Raw genomic sequence first — 23,658 nt, forward strand, 5'->3', positions numbered from 1 at the left:
ACTTCATCATAGACTTATTTATAGTCTTTATATTGAACTGAGCAAACTCAGTTATTAGTTATCAGTATATCACTGCAACAATGACAAAATCATGAATGAGTTGAAGACAGAAGCTCAATAATCCTTGGTTTCATATAGACCAGGACCAATGTGGAAAAGTAAGAATGTAGAGGTCGGGGTGGTGAATGGACAGTTTTTCCAAATGTGTAATTTACAATTTTCTTTATGTGGAACATGTTCCTATTTCAACAACAATAATTACATTTAAAACAGTTATACTGTTAAATGACATTTTCACAATCAAAAGTGAAAACACACTTAAATAAGCATAAAATAAAAGAGTGAGAAAAAGGAAATTGTACTAGGTTGGTCTTGCTATACTCCTCACGGTGCAACCTGGACACGTCATCAGTGAAGAACCTGTGGCTCTGGTCTCTCTCTCAACTGACATTTTCCCGAAGGTTCACTCATCCCCTCACTCTGGACTACTTTTCGCCCGTCATCCCCCCTTCCGTACTGTCAACTTCAACAACCTCTGCTCCCCCATCCATCTCCCTCGCACTGCTGAACTGTTGCCCCCCCTCCGATAAATCACCTGTCATATCCAAACTGCTACTGGACAACATTGACCTGCTTTTCCTCTGTGAAACATGGCGACAGCCCCTGGAATTCTACGCTCTCAATCAAGCCATTCCCTCCAACTACATTTACATCATCAGGGCGAGGGGGATGTGTTGCCGTTCTTCATAAACAATTCCTATCCATCACTGAACTGAACCTCAACCTCCCATCTATTTTATCCTTTAGGCTGATCTGTGGAGTTCTGACCCACTCCGGGTCAAGTTCTTGTTTCATGGATGTAGCGGCAATGGCGAAGGATCCCAGCTTTGCTAGCTGCAGTGGCAGCAGCAGGGAGATGGTGGTTGCTGTTAAGACGGTGAAGGTCAGCAGCAGTGTAGATGAGTAGGCGAAAAGTAGGTAGAAAAAGAACATGGAGTAGCAGAAGTGATAATCCAAAGCAGATGAGATGTGACAGCAGGTGAGAGTGGTCCGGGTAATATATTAGCGGTAGCTAGTAGCTGATCAGCTAAAAGCTGGTAGGCAGTGAGATGCGTGGAAGAAGCGATGGACCGGGTGTAGACGTTGGTGAAGTTAGTGGTGTTGGCTGCCCCAGACCGTACCTGTGCGGCCGACAAGCCCGACTGTGCCATGACGGCACACAGCGAGGCCACGGCTGACGAGCTGGCAGGGAGTGGAGACTCTTCCCGAAAATGCCGGCCGGATAGCCAGACAATTTGGATAAAAGTGTCGGTGAGGGACCCCAGTCCAGTGTGAGCGTTCGCACGCACAAAACCGGGAGGCAGATGGATCCAGAGGTGGTGAGGTTTAGCCAGCTGATAGCTAGCTGGCTAATGTAGCGAGTAGTCCATGGATGAGGAAACGGATGAGTGCGAGCAGAGGTGCAGAAACAACAGGACAACACGAACACGGACACTGTCACGGTCCCAGGACAGAAGCGGCAGTCAACAAACCAGACGTCAGCTTTGCTCTAACCTGGAAAAACTTTACTGACAGATACAAACGGCGCACCCATCAACTGTATCGGATATATACAATGAACTTGAACTGTAGTATATACATGTAATAAGAGAAACTGTGAGAATGGTCACATGCTCTGTGACTACTCATCAGAGTTCATCAGAGCGACAGCCAGGGGAAGAAACTGTTTGCCATGTGTGTGCTGGGCGGTTAATGGGGATAGTGCTCTGCAAGGGGGGTCACTGACCCACTTCCTGACCCTGGACCAGTACAGGACCTGGATGGAGGGAAGGTCAGTGCCAGTAATCCTCTCTGCAGACCTGATTGTCCTCTGCAGTCTGTCCCTGTCCTGTCTGTTGGCTGATCCAAACCAGACTGTGATGGATGTGATCAGGGCAGACTGGATTATTGCAGAGTAGAAGATGATCAGCAGCTCCTGGAGCAGGATGAAGTTCCTGAGCTGATGCAGGAAGTTCAACCTCTGCTGGACCTTCTTTCTGACAGAGTCAATGTGGGAGGTCCACTTCAGGTCCCTTGAGATTGTTGACCCTAAGAATCTGGATGAAACCACTGTAGGGATGGTCCAGTTAAGGATCATAAGCAGAGGGGTGGATGGGGGCTCATCATGAAGTCCACAGTCATCTCCACTTGAGCGGGTTTAGCTTCAGGTGGTTCTGACTGTACCAGAGGACCAGCTGATCCACTTCCCCTTTGTATGTAGACTCGTCACTGTTTTCACAGAAGGGTCCACAGAGGTGCAGTCATTGGTGTAAAGGGAGAAGAGCAGTGGGGAGAGAACACACCCCTGGGGGGCGCCAATGCTGAGAGTCCAGGTTCTAGATGTGATGCTTCCCAGTTTCACCTTCTGCCTCCTGTCAGTCAGGAAACTGGTGATTCACTGACAGTGGAGGGGGGCACAGCGAGCTGGGACAGTTTGTGGTGGAGGAGCTCAGGAATGATGGTGTTGAACGTGGAGCTGAAGTCCACAAATAAGACGTGTTTATACGTCCCTGCAGAGTTTAGGTCATGCAGGGTGTAGTGTAGAGCCATGTTGACTGCATCATCCACGGATCTGTTTGAACTATAGGCTCAGAATGAAATCAGAATGAAATCTAGAAAAAGAAACAGACTGCGAGTGCTGTGTCCACACCAGCCCAAAGGAAACCACTGTGAGGAATAAACGCCTCCAGGTTTCAGAATAATTACCTCAGTGTGGAAGCAGGTTAACCAAGCTTACCAAACTACATACCACACAAACTCCTGCGCACTATTCTGAACTGACAACTGCCTCATTAAGGCCGTACTTTCTCTGTGTTCCTGTATCATGGCGTTTTATTGCTCAGGGTTTTGATTGTTATTATTTTATTGTCCAAATCTGTAACTTGGCAACAGGCTCAAAGTCCAGTCAGTTTGAAATCAGAGACACTTCATGTAGCAGGTATGTCGCCTTCTTCTTACTTTTATCTATTAAATAAAATATAACAAAGTGATTTTGGATCCGGTTTTAGACCACAGTTACAGAGTATAAAGAGACTACATTATCAAGTGTTAATCTAGACAGACTCACAGGTAGATGAAGGTTAAAGTCATATTAACTTCACGGTAAACAAAAGATAAGATGGCACAACTCTTTAAGGGTAAAGGTTCACAATGGTGAAAGTATGATATCTTTTTTAACAGGACTTCTTATTTCACCTGAACACCACTGTACTGACTGATTTGTTTTGATGCAGGATGTGTCACCAGAAGACAGGACCATTCCTTCAGTCTCAGTTCAGAGTGTTGCTTGTTTATCTTCTCCTACATCGCTTTTGTAGAGGTACGTCACACAAACACGACTGAAGATTACAGTCAATCGTTGAATAAAACAATGACGAGGATCAGCTGACCCGGATCACTTGAATCTTTTTTTGTTTTTTTTCTTAAATTCAAGTTTTTATTGAATCTTTTAAAGCTCGGTGCATGGCAAACTTAGTATTTTTCTCCATATAAGAACAAGCAGTTATCATGAAGAATTAACTACGACAGACCCAGCACATTTTTGTCTCTCAGAAAATACAAAAGAAAGTGAGCACACAACAATATCAATCAGAATCAGAAGTATAACAAAATCAGAAAACCAAAATCCTGGATTCTATTGAGGGTTATCATTTACCTTTATATGGTCCCAGAACCTACCCCAAGTGGTCACCCCCTCCCCCCGTCACCACTCAGTCTACTCAGCATACATTCATAGGATGCAGTTTCAGTCATAATACTGACCCATTCTTTCACCTGTGGAATTTCTGATGCTTTCCAATACCTTAAAATAACTCAACAGGCTGTTGTTGTGCCTACTGAAATTACAGTATACATTTCCAGCACAAATCATTATCCAATAATTTCATCCTATACAGTCTACATGGCGTATAGGAGTATCTATGTAATACGTTATACTGGGTAAGTTTACCCCTTGCCTCTCTAACATATTGACCACAATCAGCCATAGTTATTTCCCATCTATCACCTCTGATCTCTTCACCCAAATCCCTCTGCCAAGTCATCTTTAACTGATTAGAGTCGTTACCAAGAGAAGAATTAGCAATTTTGTAAAATTGAGAGGCTTTTCGTTTTCCAAGTGGAAGTTTCATATAGTCTATCACCACATTATCATTAATATTGTATGGTTTTGATGAGATACAACTCCGTATTTGCAGAAATTTCCAAAAGTTATCTTTTCCCATCAACTTAAATTTCTGTAACAGCTTATCATATGACAAAAACACCCCATCTTCAAATAGATCGTTAATGGTGCTTAAACCTTTAGAGTGCCACTCTTTCCAAAACACAGGTTTCTTCCCAATACATACATCAGGATTATAGCACAACGATGAATATCTTTGCAGAGTGTGTTTAAGTTTAAACATTTTATGTACCTTGCTCCAAACATCCTTTGAGTGTAGAAGTATTGGATTTGTAATGTTAGACCTTTTTTGTGCTGATACCTCTATTGGTTGGAAAGGCAAGCATATCTCCTTTTCTACCTCCATCCAGGCTGCTTTACCCTCTGCAGTTGGCCAGCATTTTGCTATTTTGGCCATCTCGAAAGATAAATAATACAAGCCCTCCCTTTTCTTTATGTGTACATTACTTTCTCGGTTTAATTCGTGGTCTTTACCCACCCCACAGAAAATCTTTTATTACATCATCCAGTTGTCTAAAAGTGGTTGGTGGTATCTTAATTGGTAACATCATTGCCATATAACTAAACTGTGGGGCAACTACCGTTTTTATAACATTAATTTTGCCCCACAATGTTAGTTTTAATTTTCCCCACTTATCAAGGTTTGTCTTTATCTTTTGAAGTAAAGGATTAAAGTTTAATGCCACAATTTTGTCTATGTCCTCAGAAAGTTTGATGCCAAGATACTTCATACCCTCTCGTACCCACCTAAAATTAAACTTCCCCACCATAGATGAAATACATGTCCTGGAGAGAGGCATTGCCTCAGATTTGCTCCAGTTGATAGTACCCCGAAAATTTTGAAAAGAATTTTATGGTGTCAATCAGATGCGGCAGAGAAGTTAATGGCTCAGATACTACTGCTAAAATATCATCAGCGTATGATAATAACTTATGTTCATTATCTCCTCCCCTTACTCCTCTTATTCCAGGGTGTGCTCTAACAGACACTGCTAGCACCTCTAAAAAGATGATAAACAATAATGGGCTCAATTAACATCCCTGTCGAGTTCCACGGGTCAGATTAAACAAGGGGGAGATTATTCCATTTGTCATCACTGCCGCTTTGGGTTCTTTATACAACATCTTTATCCATTTAACAAAATTAGAGTTGAAGCCAAAATGAGATAGGGTGGAGAACAGAAACTGCCACTCCACCCTATCAAAAGCTTTCTCTGCGTCTAAAGAAATAGCAGTTATAGGAACATTTTGGGAATGACTCAGCCACATCAAGTGTAACAGGAGTCTGACATTATCAGTTGAAGTTCTATTTTTCATGAAACCAACCTGGTTGGGGTGGATGATATGGTGGTGGTGATTTTGTAAGAATCTTACAATCAAGATTGAGCAGACTTATAGGTCTAAAATTGGCGGAGTCTGCAACATCTTTACCTGTTTTGGGAATTAGTGAGACTACCGCTTCATTAAAAGTTGGTGCTACACAACCCTTATCAAACATCTCCTGATACACCCTCTGTAATATTGGTACAACAATGTCTATAAAGGTTTTATAATATTCCGCTGGGAGTCCGTCATAACCCGGTGACTTCACATTTTTCATTGAAGAAATTGCCTCCCTAATTTCACCTTCAGTTATGGGTAATTCCAATCCAGCTGCCTCCTGAGGTGGGAGCTTGGGTACATCTATGTTAAGGAGAAACTGCTCTATATCTTCTTGTGAGGCATTTGGAGATATAGAAGATGTGTATAACTTCTCATAATATTGTTGGAATATTCTATTTTTATCTGTAGCGGCAAAAAATTGTGCATCCCCCTGCCTTATAACTGGTAAGGTATTAGCAGAGATTTTTTCCTTTAACTGTCTTGCTAATAGTTTCCCCATTTTTTCTCCCCTTCATAAAAGTTTGTTTTCAATCTATAAAGTGCATATTCTGCTTTTTTATTATAAATCTCATGCAAAGAGTATTTAAGCGCACAGAGCTCTTGAAATTTCCCATTGGAAAAGTGTTTCAACAGATCTAATTCCTTATCTTTTATCTCTTTTTCTAAATCTTTAATTCTGGTAAGATTCTCTTTTTTCTTATTAGCGGCCTGTGCTATGAATTTTCCCCTTATGTATGCCTTTGAGGCTTCCCACACAGTAGTTATTTCTTCCGTGCTACCAATGTTAATTTCAAAAAAGGTTTTTAAGTCCTCTTCTATTGTCTTTCTAAAAGTTGAGTCCGACATTAATCCAGTGTTTAGTCTCCATCTACCTCTCCTTTCAGTCTTTAGACTGGCCTTAATGAATAGCTTGACTGGTGCATGATCTGTTAGAGAGATTGTCTTTATGTCACAATTTGCCACATTGTCTGCCAGGGAAGTACTTATTAGAAAAAAAATCTATTCTGGAGTAAGTTTTATGGCAGTGGGGAAAAAAAAGTAAAATCCTTCGCATTTGGGTTTGTCAACCTCCATATATCTATTAGTCCCACATCTCTTTTCAACATTTGTAAGGCCTCTCTCTCCCTACGCGTGAGAGGAGGTCTGAATAAGCTCCTATCCAGTACTGGATCCATAACTTCATTAAAGTCCCCAGCTAGAACAATTTCACCCTCAGTGTCTCCTAGTATTTTATTTACGTTGTGGAAAAAATTGGGATCTCCTTTATTAGGAGCATATATATTGCATAATACCAGAGGCACTCCCTCGACCACTGCTTCAACACAAATAATCCTTCCCTCTGCATCTTTAGTTTGTTTTCGCAAAATGAAAGTTACGTTTTTGTGAACCAAAATCAAAACCCCATTATGTTTATTTGAGAATGAGCTCTAGAAAATATGTCCCACCCATCCCGCTTTAAATTTCAGGTTGAATGTCTGACTGTAACCATTTGTATTGGAGAATGTTATCATTTTTGGTTCCATATAATAATCACTTATTACCTTGTACCTGCCTGTTTTTGAACAAATATAAAAAAACCACAATGTGACAATGCAAACTGAACTTGCACATGAATATGAAACAAAAGGTGTCCGGCTGCTATAATGCAACCGGTGTCCGTGTGCTGGACGCTCCACGCTGTTGAAAACAGAAAAAAGAAAAGAAAAAGGAAAGAAAAAGTATAACTCCCAAAAGGTCCTTGGGATTAACGCTGCTCCCATGGTAACCGTTTCTGTCAAGGGATGCCTCTCACAGGCCTGCACAGGGGACCGTTAGGTTCAGTACAAAACGCATAAACCTACATTGGTAAACAGCAGCTCACCTCACTCCATTATTCTCAATCCGCAGTTCCTCCCGATTATTGCTCATTAATGACACTCCCGTGTCAGTGTTGCACCTCACGTCTTTCCCCCTCCACTTGAAGTGTAGCGTTGCGGGGAAAGCCAGCGTGTATTTGATGTTAAGCTTGTGTAGTTTGCGCTTCGCCGGTGTGAATGCCTTCCTCTTCTGCGCCAACTCTCTGGACATGTCTGGAAATACAGAAAGGCGACATTTGTCCTCGCTTTTCCTTAGCTGCATTGATCACCTTGTCCCTCGCGGATTGCCTCAAAAGACGGATCAGCACCGGCCTTGGGGGTTGATCTGCATTTGGCATCGGTGACAGTTGCCTGTGCACCCTCTCAATCTCCATCTCCCCGTCAGTTTCAACACCGAGTCCCTCCACGAGAATCTTTCGGACACAGTCAGACAGCGTCCCATTTGTGCCAAAAGTCTCCTTTAGTCCCACTAACCTCACATTATTTCGGTTTTGGTATGATTTTCCAGGACTTGCTCTCGATTCCACAGTTCCTCCGTCCGTTTATCTTTGCCCCCCTTTTCGTCCAGCAGCTGATCCGCCGTCTCCTCCAGGTGTGCGATACGCGTCTCGGCCTCGCTCAGCCTCTCCTGCATGGCCGTCACCGTGTTGTTCAACTCCGCCGTTGTTTGTTTAATCGACGAAACGTCCGTCGTAACACTCTCCCCGTCAGGGGAGCGTCAACGGCGGCAGCGTGGTCATTCTCGTGCGCCTGTCTTAGCCGGGTGTACATGCGAGAAGAATTTTCGAAGTATTTCGAAGTCGTCATATCTTTGAGGCCTTTCCTTTACCTACAATATTCCGTTTAAGCAATTAAAGTACTTGGAGTGAGTGTTAAATTACTTGAAAATGTGCGTTTTACACTATTAACTCAAAACATTAGCATGTGCAGGATGAGAGCTCTCCTAACTTGCGGCCATCCTGGATGCTGCACCCACGTGACTCGGATCACTTGAATCTTGAATCAGACAGACAGGGTGATGATAAATTTGAAGTACAGGGACGAGGGAATGATTGACTCTGATAAGGTATGATCAAATAAGAGTGGGGACTTATTTTGAAAAGGAAAAAGAGTGATAGTCCACGTTCACCAAAGGGGAACAAATCTTGAGGAGGCAGATGTTCCTTCAACACATTGAGTCCTCAAATGTTCCTAAATCAGTACAATGATTTTTTCTTTCCAGGTCAGTCTCAGTTAATCGGTTCCTCTCAGCCAATAACTGCTGTAGCGGGTGGAGATGTTATCCTGCCATGTCACCTGGAACCTGCACAAGACGTCACCACCAGTACGCTGGAGTGGACCAGATCTGACCTGAAGCCCATAATTATCTATTTGTTACGGGCTGGTCAGGAACTCACGAGTATGAAAGACCCGTCATACAATGGAAGAACATCATTGTTTGTTGAAGAACTCAAGCACGGAAACATTTCACTGAAACTCTCCAAAGTCAAACCTGGTGATGAAGGGACGTACAGATGCTTTATTCCAGGAAAGAAGGAAGAAGCTTTTGTAGAGCTTGTTGTTGGTGAGTACATAGAGTGGATGGTTTGGTTGGTCCACTTTTACCAAAGAATTCATTTTCCATGTTAGGGCAATAAACTTCTAGTTAAGCTTAGACATTACATTATGACCACCTTTGGAATATTGTGTAGGTCTCCCTTGTTACCGCCAAATCACTTGTGATTCATCAGAGAATGAATATTGGCCTTCTGAGGTTGTCCTGAGGTGTCTGGTAACAGAATGTTGTTAGTGGGGGCCAGGTCAACACCTTGTGTTTTTTTTTTTTTTTTCAGTTGTTCCTAAAGCATATTTGTGTGTGTGTCTGTGTCACGCTGCATCCTTCTGGGGATGGCTGTTGCCATCAAAGAGTGTCATTGCTATGGGGTGGGCATGTCTAGTCTGGTCTAGGTGGGTGGTCCATGTCTATGTTATATCCACATAAATGAATGCCAGGTCCAAAAGTTTCCCAGCAGATCAATGAATTGTCACAAGATGTATGCAGCCTGGTATAGAATGGACTCGGCAAAGATTTGAAAATTATGGTAATGTTCACTTCCTTCTCTGCTACAACAGCGATAGGAAATATGGAAAAGCTCCTGCTGGATAAAAAAGTTAATTTAAACACAAACTGGCCCAGTGGTTCAAAGCAAAACAGAAATGTCAAATGTAAAACTGTCATTCTTAGACATTCACAATCTTTCACTCTTCCAGCATCAGCTCCTGTCTCCTCACCCGTCATCAGTTTATCAGGGATGGACAGAGACAGAGGAGGAGTGGTGTTACAGTGTGAATCCAGAGGCTGGTATCCAGAGCCTGAGGTGTTGTGGCTGGACGCTGAGGGAAACCTGCTCTCTGCTGGACCTCCAGAGACAGTCAGAGGTCCTGATGACCTCTATACTGTCAGCAGCAGAGTGACTGTGGACAAGAGACACAACAACAGCTTCACCTGTAGAGTCCAACAGAACAACATCCACCAGACCAGAGAGGCTCACATACATGTTCCAGGTAGAACACGCTTAGAGAACGGACCATGACATGATTTTAGTTTGACACAGTTTGTGTGTGATTGTGTAGAAATGTCATGTAACTCTGTGTGTTTTCATTTCAGATGATTTCTTCTTGTCCTCGTCCAGTTCTGCTGTTCCCATCATCACTGGTTTGGCTGTTAGCTTAGCTGTTAGCATCATGGTTATTTTAGCATGTGTCTTCTTTGTGTGGAGACAAAATAGAACCAGTAAGTTACAGATGAGTCACCACATTAATGATGTAAAACACCAGCAAACATCTTTTCTAGTTGAATTCAGCTGCTTTGATTTTACACAGAAACCAAGAAAAGATCCAGAGATGAAGCTGAAAGAGGAGAAAAGCTCCTGACAGAGGAAACAGTGAAGATGAAGGTTTTTGGAGGAAGAAAGAAGAAAATGAAAGATGTAAGAGACAAGAAGTAAAAGATTAAAGGTTTAGATTGATCAGTTTGAAGAAAGTTTGATCAGTAAACCTGCTGACTGATCATCATCCATCTGTCTGTCTGATAGCTGACAGAGAAATATGAGAAGATTGAAGAAGAGCTGCAGAAAACCAAAGAAGAACTGAAGAACAAGACTGAAGAGATGGAGAAACATGTACGTACACACAGAAACACTGCGATCAACAAAACTGTAACTTTGCTCCATCTACTGGTGAAATGATACAACTGCAGGTTTTCCCCTCCTTTCAGGTCAATGAACTAAAGGAGGAGAAGAAGAAGCTGCAGGAGATGGAGACCAGAAACAAAGAGCTGGAGACCAGAAACAAAGAGCTGGAGACCAGAAACAAAGAGCTGGAGGAGATAAAAAATGAGGTGAAGAACAAGCTCATAGACATGGAGAGAGAAGTAGTTTATTCACACACATCATTCTCTTCAGCAACAACATCATGAGAGAACTCCAGATAGGAGTCCAGATATACTCTATAAAAACAAACTAAATCTTTAACATGAATACGTCGTTCATATTAAAAGTCAAATGTGTTGTTTAGTCTGACATGAAGAAATAGAATCAATGATAAAATCTTTTTATTTGACTTTAATAAATTCTTCCAGTTGGAGAAAATCAAAGCTGCTGCTTCCAAGTCTATCAGGTTTCCTTGGGTAAGTGATCACATTATAAGAACTATGATACAATCTGTATGTCCATCATTTATAACCTTTACTGATCTCTCTTCATTCTTCTCAGCCGTTTGGTTCCAACAAACAGAAGGAGGAGGTTAGTAGTTTCTATCAGATTCTAGTTTGTTCTCATTTCAATGTGTTTCTGTTTCATTCAATATTCAGCTCAAGGAGGTTGATGTTGGTGGTCAACATCTTCTCTCTGCTTGTTAGAAGGTCAGAAGCTCTGACTATGTTCTAGCCAGAATACTCTGTCCTATCTCCTAACTCCAATAGACTGGTATGATGTAGATTACCTGCTGGATTAACAGACAAAGAAATGATTTGATCAGAGACAGAAACCTTCACATATTTGACTCTAATCTCAGAGAGACTGAGTTCTCTGTTATTAATGAAATACTGGTGGAGTTTGACAAACACAGACACAACTCTGCTTCAGCTACAGGTCAAATGATAGAACTACAGGAATAAACAGCATTTAAAATCCACACAGTAGATAATAGAGAATATGTTCTAGACAAGTTAGAGTCTGACTGTGAACACAACAACACAGACACAGACACAGACACAGACACAGACACACACACACCCCACACACACACACACACACACACACACACACACACACACACACACACACACACACACACACACGCATTACAAATTACAAATAAGAACAGCATTCATGCATGCTGGCAAACAAGGCGAAACAAGAGAGAGTATGAAAAAAAAATGCTTCAACAAGAGAATAAAAATGCCAACTACTGAAACAGTAAAGAGATCAAATAAATAAATAGACAGTGAAGACTTAATTAAAAGATGAAAGTAATGATGATGCTTCTTTAGTTGTGAGGGACTAGTGGGAAGTTGAGGTTTAAAAAGGAAAACTCTGTGGGTAAAAATACGTCAGAAACTTGCTTGCTTGCTCTTTTAATTCCATAATAAGGAAGAAGTATAGAACCAAATCAGTTTGTCATGTTCCTCAATCAAAGTAAATGTTTCTCATCATGTCTCTTTATGTGACTTCACTCTCAGTGGGAGAAGAAGCTCAAAGAGGAGGAGAAGAAAAGAGAAAGAGCTGAGAAAGAAGTGGAGACACTGAAGAGGAAACTGGAGACTGAGGTTTGTCTCTTTCTCCTGAGAATCATCAAATCATTTTTCTATTTTCTATCAGATTGTGGACAGCAGAGATGGTTTTAAAACGGAAGTGTTGCTCATTGGTTCTGAAACCAGAGACAGAAACTCAGCAGGAAACTGGAAGAACTGGGAATAAACTTAGAGTCAGATCTCAGGTCTGAGATTCACATTAGAAACATGAACATGTCACAGTATCAAGTTAAGAACATTATTAGTTGGTTTATTTGAGTTTGTTTCTTCTGTTTCTTGTCCTGCTTCACTTCCTGTCTCTGTTTTCCTCTGATCATATGATTGTTTTCTCCTTGTGTGTTGCTCCACTCACTAGTTTCAGTAAAGACATAGACTCATATGTGGTTTAGACTTCTGCATCAATCGTAGCCTGATGCTCCATCTACAGGTCAAATGATAGAACTACAGGAATAAACAGCATTTAAAATCCACACAGTAGATAATAGAGAATATGTTCTGGAAAAGTTAGAGTCTGACTGTTAACAATCTGGACTTCACCTCCTTTTTACTCAGGTCAATGAACCAAAGGAGGAGAAGAAGAAGCTGCAGGAGGAGCTGGAGACCAGAAACAAAGAGCTGGAGACCAGAAACAAAGAGATGGAGACCAGAAACAAAAAGATGGAGGAGGTGAAAGATGAGGTGAAGAACAAGCTCATAGACATGGAGAGAGAAGTAGTTTATTCATACACATCATTCAAAGTAGATTCTTCATATCAAAACCTCCTTCAGATCAACTAAACCAGTCTGACATGGACAAATAGAAACAGACAAGTGCAGCACTTGAGTGCTTAATACAGTAATCTCACCTACACCCCCACCCCTCCCACAACACAGACAGACAGACACACACACACACACACACACACACACACACACACACACACACACACACACAGAGACAGACACACACACACACACACACACACACACACACACACACACACACACACACACACACACAACATAACATAATGAATGCTGTTCTTATAAATAAGAACAGCATTCATTAAAAGAAGAGCTAGAACTGTGGAAACTCTATGGTAGGAGAGGAAACACCAGAGACTGAGGAAACCAGGAAGAAAGAACCAGTCAAGAAATAAAAACTACACATTAGTAGAAATGGAAGAAAACAGGAGAGGACAAAGATAATATATGTATATATATATATGACTAAAAATTTGTCATATTTGAAATAAAGTGGAATGTGTTGTTTTTTTGAAAATTCTCCTCAGTTTCTCATAGTTTAGCATCTCTTAAGTTTTTGTCAGACAACATAGGCAGCACGTTATGTGGATATTATTTTTAGACATTTGGAAGACAAACATTGTCTAAGTGCTGGACCAGGGATGGACATGTGTCCTCGTCAGTGAAGCAGGTGTTTGGTCTCCGTCCATTAGCTTCAGCTACTGTTGATCAGGAGAGGGAGGGCGGGGCCACTCCACCCTTCATTATGCAGCTGCTGAGACTCACTTGGTCTCTCAGTCAAAACAACTTGGATCTACCTGAATGTACAAATGACTATGCTCATTTAAAAACATTAAATAAAAGGGGAATAAAAGTAGCACCAGGTGTATAGCCCAATGTAACAGAGTAGAAGTGCTTTTTCACCATAAATGTAACTGAGTAAGAGTAAGAAGCATAACAACTACTCAAGTACATATAACGGCGTAAATGTAACAAGTTACCCACTGGTAGATAATAGAGAATATGTTCTGCACAAGTTAGAGTCTGATTTATCACTTTTTAATTCAGTGTTTAATGCAAAAAGTACTTAGTTCAACTTTAACAAACATCCTTCCTGAAAACAGCCAAACCTCCCACTAGAAACATGATGTTAACTAAGAGCAGAAAGACGTCTCATTGTCTGTCTGTCTTTGATTGGTTTCTAAAGCTCCTCATGTTCTAGGTCCTACCTCCTCATCACATTTATGTTTAATGATGAAAAGTTCTCTGAATGATTGAGAGATAGAACATGAAGCTGACTGATGTGAAAGGACTAATCTGTGGATGTCGTCTCCTCCCAAACCTGAACAAACACAGAACAGCAGCAGCTCAGACAGTCAGGAGACGTCAGGAGACATCACTGTGTTCGTTGATCCCAGCTGCAACTCTATCTGTCTGAGAAACGTGACTGATCAGGTGATGTTGCTTTAAGAGTCAAAATCTATTTTCTTTATTTTTCCATAGAAAATATTGATGATATTGATATTAAATATCAATATAGAAACCAACATTCATTTGTTCCTGTCTCTGTGTCTCATTCTTCTTCTTGTGTTTCATCTCCGTCCTGCAGGACAAATCATTTGGAGGACGTCAGTTAAAAGTCCACATCAACAATAGTGAACCCATCACATACACATTTGATCCATCAATGGAACTCAAGGCTGGAAAGTCTGTTTATGTGAGTCTTTGTAGATGTTTCATTGATTTTCTTTCAGTTTTTCTAATTATTATTTTCTGACTGTGACTCTGTGACCTTTGGATTTATTACATTTACAGTTATACCATCCAGACAGTGAGCATCTTGTCTCTGATAGCCTGGTGTGGGAGGACCTGAAGTCCTGGAAGTCTGGAGACAGAGTCCAGGTCTCTCTGCAGTGAAATAGTTCCCAGTTGAACTCCTTCAATAAAGTTCAGTAATCCAGCAAACAGCAACATTATAGATGAGAAACAGCACGACTCAGATCTTCCTGCAGAAACCACACACTGCAGAGAAAGTCTCTGGAAACACTTGGCTCCATTTAATTGGATTAGTCAAGTTTGATGTGAACATTGGTTTGTTTAAAGACTTTTACAGGATGACGTCAGTGTTTTAGATTCTATGTAACAAGTCTCTTTGTTTTTTTCAATCAAAAAAATGAGAAATATTTTGAGAAACATGCATGTGTTCATTTTTTAAAATAAATACTTTTGCATTCATAGATTTGTGAATTTTATTTGTCTTTGTAGCATGACAACAGTGTACCAAACCATGTGGTAGAAATGTGAGCAATGTATATAGTAAAAAAAAACAAAAAAAATGTTTATACAATTGTGTATCTGGATACATGCAAGACTTTTCCTCTACCACTGACATCATGGACTCCGACTCTCCTCCTACTAGTTTTTACACTTACATCTTTTTTTTTTTTCTAACCTTTTGCAGATTTATATTTGTGCATTTTATTTGACTTCAACACAGCAGCAGGTATTAAAGTTCTAAAAGACTGGTGTGGGTGATGGGCTTTATATCTGTGGGTGTTAGCCAATCAGAAACTCATATGACTACAGTTCTAGAGCTCATCTGTAGCTGGATGAAATTTGTTTCAAATGAATGTTTCTCTAATGATCCTTTAATGTCCAGAGGCTCCAGTCCCAGTGGTTTGTCCTGCAGGTGTCAACGGGGGTGAAACTTGTTGGTGCCAGATGTTCAGACTGTTGTAAATCGATGACAAATAATATCTGAGCCACCTCAGATGTCTTCCTTTACTCTTTTTTCAAACCGTCTGTCTTCTCTGGCTAAAACATGGATGCTGTTGTCCTCACTCTACTACCATGTAGTGTGCTACCATGTTTAAAATGAACCGGAATGTGGCCTTTTGGCAAAAACAAATATCCACATATTTTGAGTTTTCTTCACCTGAAAGAGGGGCTGCATGTCACCAGTAGCTCAGTGATCTTTACCCTTTTGGATTATTCTTATTCTGATATTGGTTGTTTTTTTTTGTCTCACTTGTTCTTGTTTTTCTGTGTCTTCAACCAGTCAAAGTGGAATGGACTTGGAGTTCTTGGAGGCTGAGGAGTTCTGTGGAGTTTGTTGTGTCTGGTGGTGTGATGCAGAGACAGGCTGGAGTTGGAGGTGGTGGAGCAGAGAGGTTGGTTCAGGTCTTTGGTGTCGTCTGTGCTCATGTGGAACGTGAGGTCTTTGGCATCAAGATGGATGGACTGTGTTCGCTTGACGGGACCCAGAGGGAGTGTGTTGTGAGCAGGGGCACCACCAGGTATTTTGGGCCCTATGAAAAAGAAAAAATGACCTTGGACCCACCCCCTCACTGTAAAGAATGAAGCGTCGGTCTGTGTACCATTCGGTCATTTGAATTTTAATTCAGACCAGAAAAATCAATAAAATAGACATATTTTGCTCCGCCACCCCAAACTCCAGCCCCTCTCAGTCAGGGACTCTTGGAATTGTCCTAACTTTTCCCGTCCATACGGCGTCACTGGTCGTGAGAAGTTCTTTGTAGACCTGGGTTTATAGGACCACAGTACGTCTGTGCCCAGCTTCAGGACTCTACAGGCAGACTCACTCCCTTAGCGTTTACATCCCTCCCTCAGTGGACAAGGAAACACCATTTGTCATGATCCATGCTGCTGTTGCTATACAACTGACCAAACATCTGCTTCACCTTGGACACTGTTTTGCCAACTACTTTCGTGCATTTGTTCATGATGCTAATTCTGCCATTTTTTTGATTACACAGTTTTTTTTTTTTTTTTTACTAGATAATATTTAGTTTATTTTACACTAATCTTAATTTATCTTTCTTGATTTTTTTTTAAAGTGTTTACTTTTATGTGGAACTAAGCTACTGGGATCAAATAATCTCCCTCATGGATCATTAAAGTCTAAGTCTAAGATACAGTACATGTTACTGTCTAAAGACTCTGATGTCCTCTCCAGTGAACTTTATGTTGCTGTCCACTGCACTGATGTGTCCTGTGAAACGTTCCACCTGCTGTGTTTTTGATTTTAACCCAGGTGTTGTCCACATATCTGATCATGTGGGCTGGGGTAGCTCAGGGCTCTGATCTCTACCTCCTCCATACAGGCCCAGTCGTTCAAAGGTAATCTGATCGGATTTTAGTTATCGGATTGGATCAAATTTTGAAAATGAGGAAAGAAGGGATTTGACACTGGATTAGATCACACAATCCAATCCTAGTTTTAATCTGGATCAAACCTTTGTTTGTGTTGTTCAAAACCTTTCAGTTGGATTTGGGTAACTTTGATCCAAAAAAACAGGATCACCCAGATCCTAACAAAGGGTTGGAAGATTTCAAGGTGTATTTCAAGGAAGAAAATGTAGTAAACTTATAAAATGGTCAAATAATACAACATTTGTATCATTTAGTATGTATACTTTTATTCATATTCTGCACTTGACTTGTTTAACCGTTTATTCACATATTCCATTTCATTATAGTAACATAAAACTAAAATAAAAATGATTGTGTCCCCATGAAATAATCCCCAAAGCAGATTTTAACAAACAAAAATGTTATACATCTTGAAAATGCTGGTCTCTCCTCCTCAGAATTAGAAGAACCCTGAATATTCTTTATTTTATTAACTACTGGACATTTAGCCTGTTTAGCCATTTTCAAATATATCCACTATGCATGTGTTAATGTATATTGGTTCATTTGTTGTGGCTCAGATGAGAGGTCATAAAAGAAAATATGAATGGAAGTGGATGTTTTTGTTACTTTTGTGTTTTGTCTTAAAATAAGAAAGTGACTCCATGTTGGTTTTTCTATCTGTTGCCCTTCACACAGCTGGTAATCCACATTCTGATATCTGGTCCCATTTAGAGCATGGTAATCTAGATTTGGTATTATTGAAAACTATGTAACTGGATCTACCTAAAGAAAGAAAGTTACCTACCTACCTACCTACCTACCTACCTACCTACCTACCTACCTATCTATCTATCGAAAAAAAACTGGTGTAAATCTAAGATGGATTTCCTGATTAAACAAAAATAAGATTTCCAAATACAGATAATTTTGATCCAGGTTACATTTTTTGAACAAGTGGCCCATAGAGATTATCCACAACAGGTGACACTCATTACTATATTGCATAGTCCCGTTTTTGCTCGTAGAAACTTTAATTAAATTCAAAATAGGTGGTAGTTAGGCGCAGGTAAAACAACACAGAAACAAGGTCAAACACATTTTTATTAATCTCATCTCATCTTCTTTGAGTTACAGGTACGGAACTTGGTAGTCATATCTAATCCCCCCCAAATATAGAAAAAATCTCTTTGATCAACAGCCTAAACTCCACAGGAAGACTGTCACTTTGTCCATTTTGAGGTGTTTTAACCAATTTGTCCAACACAGATTCAATTATATCCTTCAGTTTTGGTCAGAGTTTGAGTAAAGCACAACCCAACAGTTGTCAGGCAGTCACAAGGCCACAACGAATGGTTCATTGACATTTGCAGCTTTCATTTATTTTCAGTTCCCATAAATGAACTGAGAGAGAGAACATATGTATATTTTATGCAGATAGATATTCCTCAAACTCAGGGCCTGAACCAGCCACTTAAAGCAGCATTGGACTCACTTCAGTCTGTACCGTACATTAGTTTTTATATTTATATTTATTGAGGTCTTTTTTTTATCCAAGATATATATAATATATTTAATCTATAACTTGATGCTCCATGGGTCTAAGAGCAACGTGTTTCAATACTGTGTTTGTGCTGAACATACAGAGGAAGAATTCACAATTAACAACTGAGACTGATTGTCTATGCAGCAATGTATATAGAAATGTATATATTAGGAACATTTTATTTTATACACATTACTATTGTAAAATATTAACTTATGTAAGACAGTACTTGTAGCTTGTATCCTGTTATTGGGTAAATTTTGGACTTCATGCTATTTGCACTAAATGTCAAACTGCATTTTGTTGTGTATGTACATGTTTTATATGCAAAGACAATAAAGTTGAATCTAATCTAATCTAATCTAAAGGGACCAAAAGTGATGTTATGTCATAACTCTGTTATGTCCTACATTCAAGTCCCCCATTAAATTATCTTAATGGGGGACTTGCTGTGTGTTTTATTACTTTTTTTTTCTTTTGTTGTTTTTTTTTTCGTTACCAATTGTTACCTGACACTGAGTAATCACCTAACCTGTTTTAGTTTCACCTGATTTCCTTGAAGTGTTTCTGGTGAATCTTTTGCTTCCATTTCCTCCTCCTTACCTCTTTCAGTTGTTTTCCTTCTATCTATTTGTGTCTCTGTCGATCATCCTCTTGTGGGTCCTCTTCTCCAGATGTCCCTCAACCTTCCTCCTCTGATGGAGTCAGAACCAGCTTCCTGATCGGTATGTAACAGAGACAGAGACACAGCAGAGAGATGACGGGTTTTAGAAAACTGAAAGTATACAACAATGACATGTCTGGACTTGTAGAGGATTTGTAAGAATGAAGGAGTGTTTATGATCAAAGTTCAAATTTCAATATGAAAATATCAGAGTAAATTTCCAGAAACATGTTAACATGAATGATCCATTGCTGATCGTCGTGTTAGAGTTGGTGTTAGGGTTATCTCTAGGGTTAGGGTAAAGTTTAGCCTTAGAGTTAAGGTTATTTCATTGACACATTATTCTCTTCTGTTCCTTAGTCTAGTTCATGAATAATTTTCCTTAGGTGACATTTGGAGGGACATATTGTAAGAGTTTTCATCTGTTTGTTCTAGTTAAGTCCCTCCTACTAAGCCTACCAAGCTTTAATAAATGAAGGTTCACTGTATTACCTGCTCTATTTTAAAATCTCTTTCCCGCTTCTTAAAACCCACAGTCTGTTCTTTCAGCCTTTGCTTTGAACATAAATCTTTAGTTTCTATATTTTTTGTTCAGCTCTGGCTTGCTGCATTTTTTCATTTTGTTGTTACTGGCCATCCGTTTCTGACACTTGCCCAACCTGTTTCAGGCTCACCCGACTCTCAGGTATGTGAATCTTTTCTACGCCTCCATTTCCTCCTTTTTATTTTGGTTTTGCTGTTACGCGTATGTTTCTTCAGTATAAATCAAGATATTTTTGCTCTTTCAGATCTCCGTGATTCTTTTCCAGATGGATCAACTACACTTGACCTTTCACCTCTCATCTCTCATGGTGTTGGTTTTCCATCTTTTCCTTACACACATCTGCAAAGGTAAATTAAACCCAAATGAAAAGTTAACTCCATATTGATACTGATATGTAATTCACTGCCAGTAACTAGGTCAAACTATAGGATGTGTTGTGTTTGTTGCTAATGTGTAAATGTCCAAATGTATTTTGTTTGAAAGGTGTTTGGTTGTTGCTAATTTGAATAGTTTAGTTAAGAACTAAGAGGCCTGAGAATATCAGGGATAGTCAGAATGGAACGCAACAATAAACACAATTCACTCCGTTTTTATCCAAATGTCCAAATGGAGAGTGGACCTGGTTATATTACCTCCCATACATATAGGAAGTATATTTCTAAATCAATTGTTTGTGATGACTTTTAAGTTGAGTGAAAGAGAAGAAAATACAAAATCCATCATTTATTTAGTAATGTGAACTTACCAGGGATGTAAATATCAATGAGTAGAGACTCAGAGATATGGATTCACCAGTTCAACATTCCACCTTTAAACCAGTTCATGTCAAAAACAATTAAAATCTCTCAGAATGAAAAAGTGATCATTGAAATAATCTAGAACATATTTTAGTTAATCACTAATTAATCAGAAAAAGTAACAATGTTACTTAATGTTAAGTCTGATCTATCCATAGAGACCGGACTCAGGAACATTGACCTGATAGTTTTGGTGATATTCATGTTCCCTACAAATGTTTAAACAGACTCTCTCTGATTTCCAGGTCAGTCTGAACTGATCGGTTCATCTCAGCCAATAGTAGCAACTCTTGGTGGAGATGTGGTTTTACCATGTTACCTGCAGCCTGCTGAAGACGTCACTCACTTGACGCTGGAGTGGACGAGGCCTGATCTGGAGCCCAGATTTGTCCACGTTTGGCGCTCCCAACAGGAACTTGTTGGTCAAAACCATGATTTGTTCACAGGGAGAACATCTCTGTTCATTGATGAGCTGACGAAAGGAAACATTTCACTGAAACTCTCCAAAGTGAAACTCGCTGATGAGGGAAAATACAAATGTTTTATTCCATTACTGGGAAAGGAGACTTTTTTTCAGCTACGAGTTGGTGAGTGAAGACATGATGTACATCAACATTATTTGTGTCCGCATGCACATATTTTAATTGGATTAAAATGCTTAAAAAACATGTTTCTTCTTCCTTGTGCTCAGCATCAGCTCCTGTCTCTTCACCCGTCATCCGTTTATCAGGGATGGACAGAGACAGAGGAGGAGTGGTGTTACAGTGTGAATCCAGAGGCTGGTATCCAGAGCCTGAGGTGTTGTGGCTGGACGCTGAGGGAAACCTGCTCTCTGCTGGACCTCCAGAGACAGTCAGAGGTTCTGATGACCTCTATACTGTCAGCAGCAGAGTGACTGTGGACAAGAGACACAACAACAGCTTCACCTGTAGAGTCCAACAGAACAACATCCACCAGACCAGAGAGGCTCACATACATGTTCCAGGTAGAACATGATGTTTTATGGTTTAATATTTTTTCTCATAAATGTTAATTATTTATTTATAATTTCAGATGATTTCTTCTTTAATGCCCGGACCAGCTCCACCCCTCTCACAGTCGGCCTGGCTGTTAGCTTGGCTCTTTGCATCCTCCTGTTAATTGTAGCAGTCGTTCTTTTTATACACATGAAGAGGCAAAACACTTTCAGTAAGTCACAGATTGAGCAAGTTACCCATCACTGAGGTCTTAATAGAATCCATTGAGTCTCACTTTCTTTTTGTTGTCATAAAGGGACTGAAATCATCACTAAGAATGATGTAGTTTCCTTTGAAGAAGCAGGAGGAGTGAGAAGGCCCCTCATGAAAGACAGAGACCGACCACCAGAAAATGAGCAGAAGGTAAAAGTAAGTTGCGAAGCACAATTTCAAAGTTTATGTCCAAATGAAAGATGTCAGTCAGTTCTTTAACCTCTTGTCTCATGACAGTGAGACAAGTCCCCACAGGACCACACAGGACTGTAGGACCTGGTATTTTCCCCCAAGCCCTAAACCAAACTGAGCCCTAATCAGAAATACAAACTCATCAAATATGATGAATTAGTAAAACAGAAGCTACATAGACAGTGGCTCCTGCTGACGACAAAGGTTCTTCCCCATATTTACTGGATCCTTGTGATTACCCCAGAGGGAGAGATCACTAGATGTAAAGGCAACACTGGAGCCTGTAACATCTGACAAACATTTCATTCCTAGTTGATTTGGCAACACCTTCAGTTTGTGGTGGGAACAACAATTCTAGTTTAATGCTATGAAACTGCTCATCAGTATTTCAAACTGACCTGCTGCCCATCAGCTCCAGGTCTGGAGCTGATGGTTTTATATAAACCATTTAAAAACTGCATTTTTCAGTGAGTCACAGGCTCTGGTCCAAAGGATGAGCGATAAATCAGTAAAGTAAAATCAGTGAGGTTTCTGAAAGCTGAGACGTTGCTCTTTACAGTCAATACGGTCACTGTAATTACACTTTCACTTGCACCTCTCACCTCACCTCAGTTTGAGCAGGTAACAGACATTATGTTTTAAGTCTGCTTGTGAGTCAGGAATCAGAGTCTTCAAAGCCTAAAATATGAAATAAAGAAACAAGTCCATGAATATGGAACAAATTTAGGGTTGTTTTAAGTGTTTAATCTTTTGTAGTATCAGTTTAATTGCATTATGTAAATTGGCCAAATTTAAAATTAAAAAAAAGCTTTACAAGTTTTAACCATATATTTTTTTTTTACTGCATATTTATTTTAACCATATAGTCACAACATAAAGCAAAGTTTTCTCAAAGTGGATCAAATATGATAACTAGTTTATAATTGAAAGAGTGAATTATTTTTTTAATTATTATTTTTCTCAGTTAAAGAAGATGAAATCCGAGCAGGAGGAGGAAGCTGAAAATAGAGGAAAATCCCTGAAAGAAGAGCTGGACAGAAAGAACAAAGAGGTTAACCTCCATCAATATTCAGAATAAGTCATTTTCTTTATGTTTTCCATCATTTAACTAAGGCCAAACTGTAGCTGGTGCATCTCCTCAGACCCAGACATATCAGTCTGAATCCAGATGTCTGACTGTCTTCTTCCAGATTGAAACCAAACGAGATGATCTGCTGCAGCTCCAGGAAAAGGAGGAGAGGACTGAGAACAAACTGAAAGCCCTGAAAGAAGAGCTGGAGAGACAGGAAACAGAGGTTTATTTCTTTTATATTTAGTTGTCTGTTCATCTTCTGCTTTCTGAGTCACACACTAATAGATTTATCTTAAAACCGATTAGATTGTGTAACAATGTTCTTATGTTTCTCTCTATTCTCTAAACAAGCTGAAGAAAATGTCAGACCGTTCCTCCAGGCTTTACGTAAGTGCTCATGGTACAAGTGTCATAACACACTTAGTTGCTACAATACGAAAAAGCACAATTAAAGCCCATCATTGTAGTAACATCCATCCATACGTT

The 23,658-nt window shown here is 40.0% G+C and overlaps 3 protein-coding genes across 3 annotated transcripts; all 3 read left to right on the forward strand.

Moving 5' to 3' along the window:
• Nucleotides 1–2,931: 2,931 nt before the first annotated feature.
• Nucleotides 2,932–21,522, forward strand: LOC125016216 (butyrophilin subfamily 3 member A2-like; the record flags this gene model as incomplete). The annotated part of the gene is made up of 4 exons (XM_047598546.1): nt 2,932–2,977; nt 3,273–3,358; nt 8,684–9,025; nt 21,371–21,522. Coding segments are annotated over exons 2-4 (579 nt in total), but the record flags the coding sequence as incomplete, so codon positions are not given.
• On the forward strand, nt 12,876–14,992 carry LOC125016564 (lamin-A-like). Its single transcript, XM_047599118.1, has 4 exons — nt 12,876–12,931; nt 14,333–14,431; nt 14,586–14,693; nt 14,792–14,992. The coding sequence occupies exons 1-4, from the start codon at nt 12,890–12,892 to the stop codon at nt 14,891–14,893; spliced, it is 351 nt and encodes a 116-aa protein (XP_047455074.1). The 5' UTR covers nt 12,876–12,889; the 3' UTR covers nt 14,894–14,992.
• Nucleotides 21,523–21,613: 91 nt separating the features above from the next.
• Nucleotides 21,614–23,575, forward strand: LOC125016605 (myb-like protein X). Its single transcript, XM_047599196.1, has 5 exons — nt 21,614–21,664; nt 21,733–21,867; nt 21,952–22,058; nt 23,065–23,151; nt 23,291–23,575. The coding sequence occupies exons 2-5, from the start codon at nt 21,846–21,848 to the stop codon at nt 23,414–23,416; spliced, it is 342 nt and encodes a 113-aa protein (XP_047455152.1). The 5' UTR covers nt 21,614–21,664; nt 21,733–21,845; the 3' UTR covers nt 23,417–23,575.
• Nucleotides 23,576–23,658: the final 83 nt, after the last annotated feature.

The sequence above is a fragment of the Mugil cephalus genome, chromosome 1 (genome assembly GCF_022458985.1).
Source record: "Mugil cephalus isolate CIBA_MC_2020 chromosome 1, CIBA_Mcephalus_1.1, whole genome shotgun sequence".
Lineage (NCBI taxonomy): Eukaryota > Metazoa > Chordata > Actinopteri > Mugiliformes > Mugilidae > Mugil > Mugil cephalus.

Coding starts and splice junctions, on each gene's coding strand:
- LOC125016564 (XM_047599118.1), top strand. CDS start 12,890: ATGGAGACCAGAAACAAAAAGATGGAGGAGGTGAAAGATGAG. Junction 12,932..14,332: donor TGGAGGAGGTGAAAGATGAG/GTGAAGAACAAG, acceptor GAACAAACACAG/AACAGCAGCAGCTCAGACAG. Junction 14,432..14,585: donor TGAGAAACGTGACTGATCAG/GTGATGTTGCTT, acceptor TCCGTCCTGCAG/GACAAATCATTTGGAGGACG.
- LOC125016605 (XM_047599196.1), top strand. CDS start 21,846: ATGAAGAGGCAAAACACTTTCA. Junction 22,059..23,064: donor CACCAGAAAATGAGCAGAAG/GTAAAAGTAAGT, acceptor TATTTTTCTCAG/TTAAAGAAGATGAAATCCGA. Junction 23,152..23,290: donor TGGACAGAAAGAACAAAGAG/GTTAACCTCCAT, acceptor GTCTTCTTCCAG/ATTGAAACCAAACGAGATGA.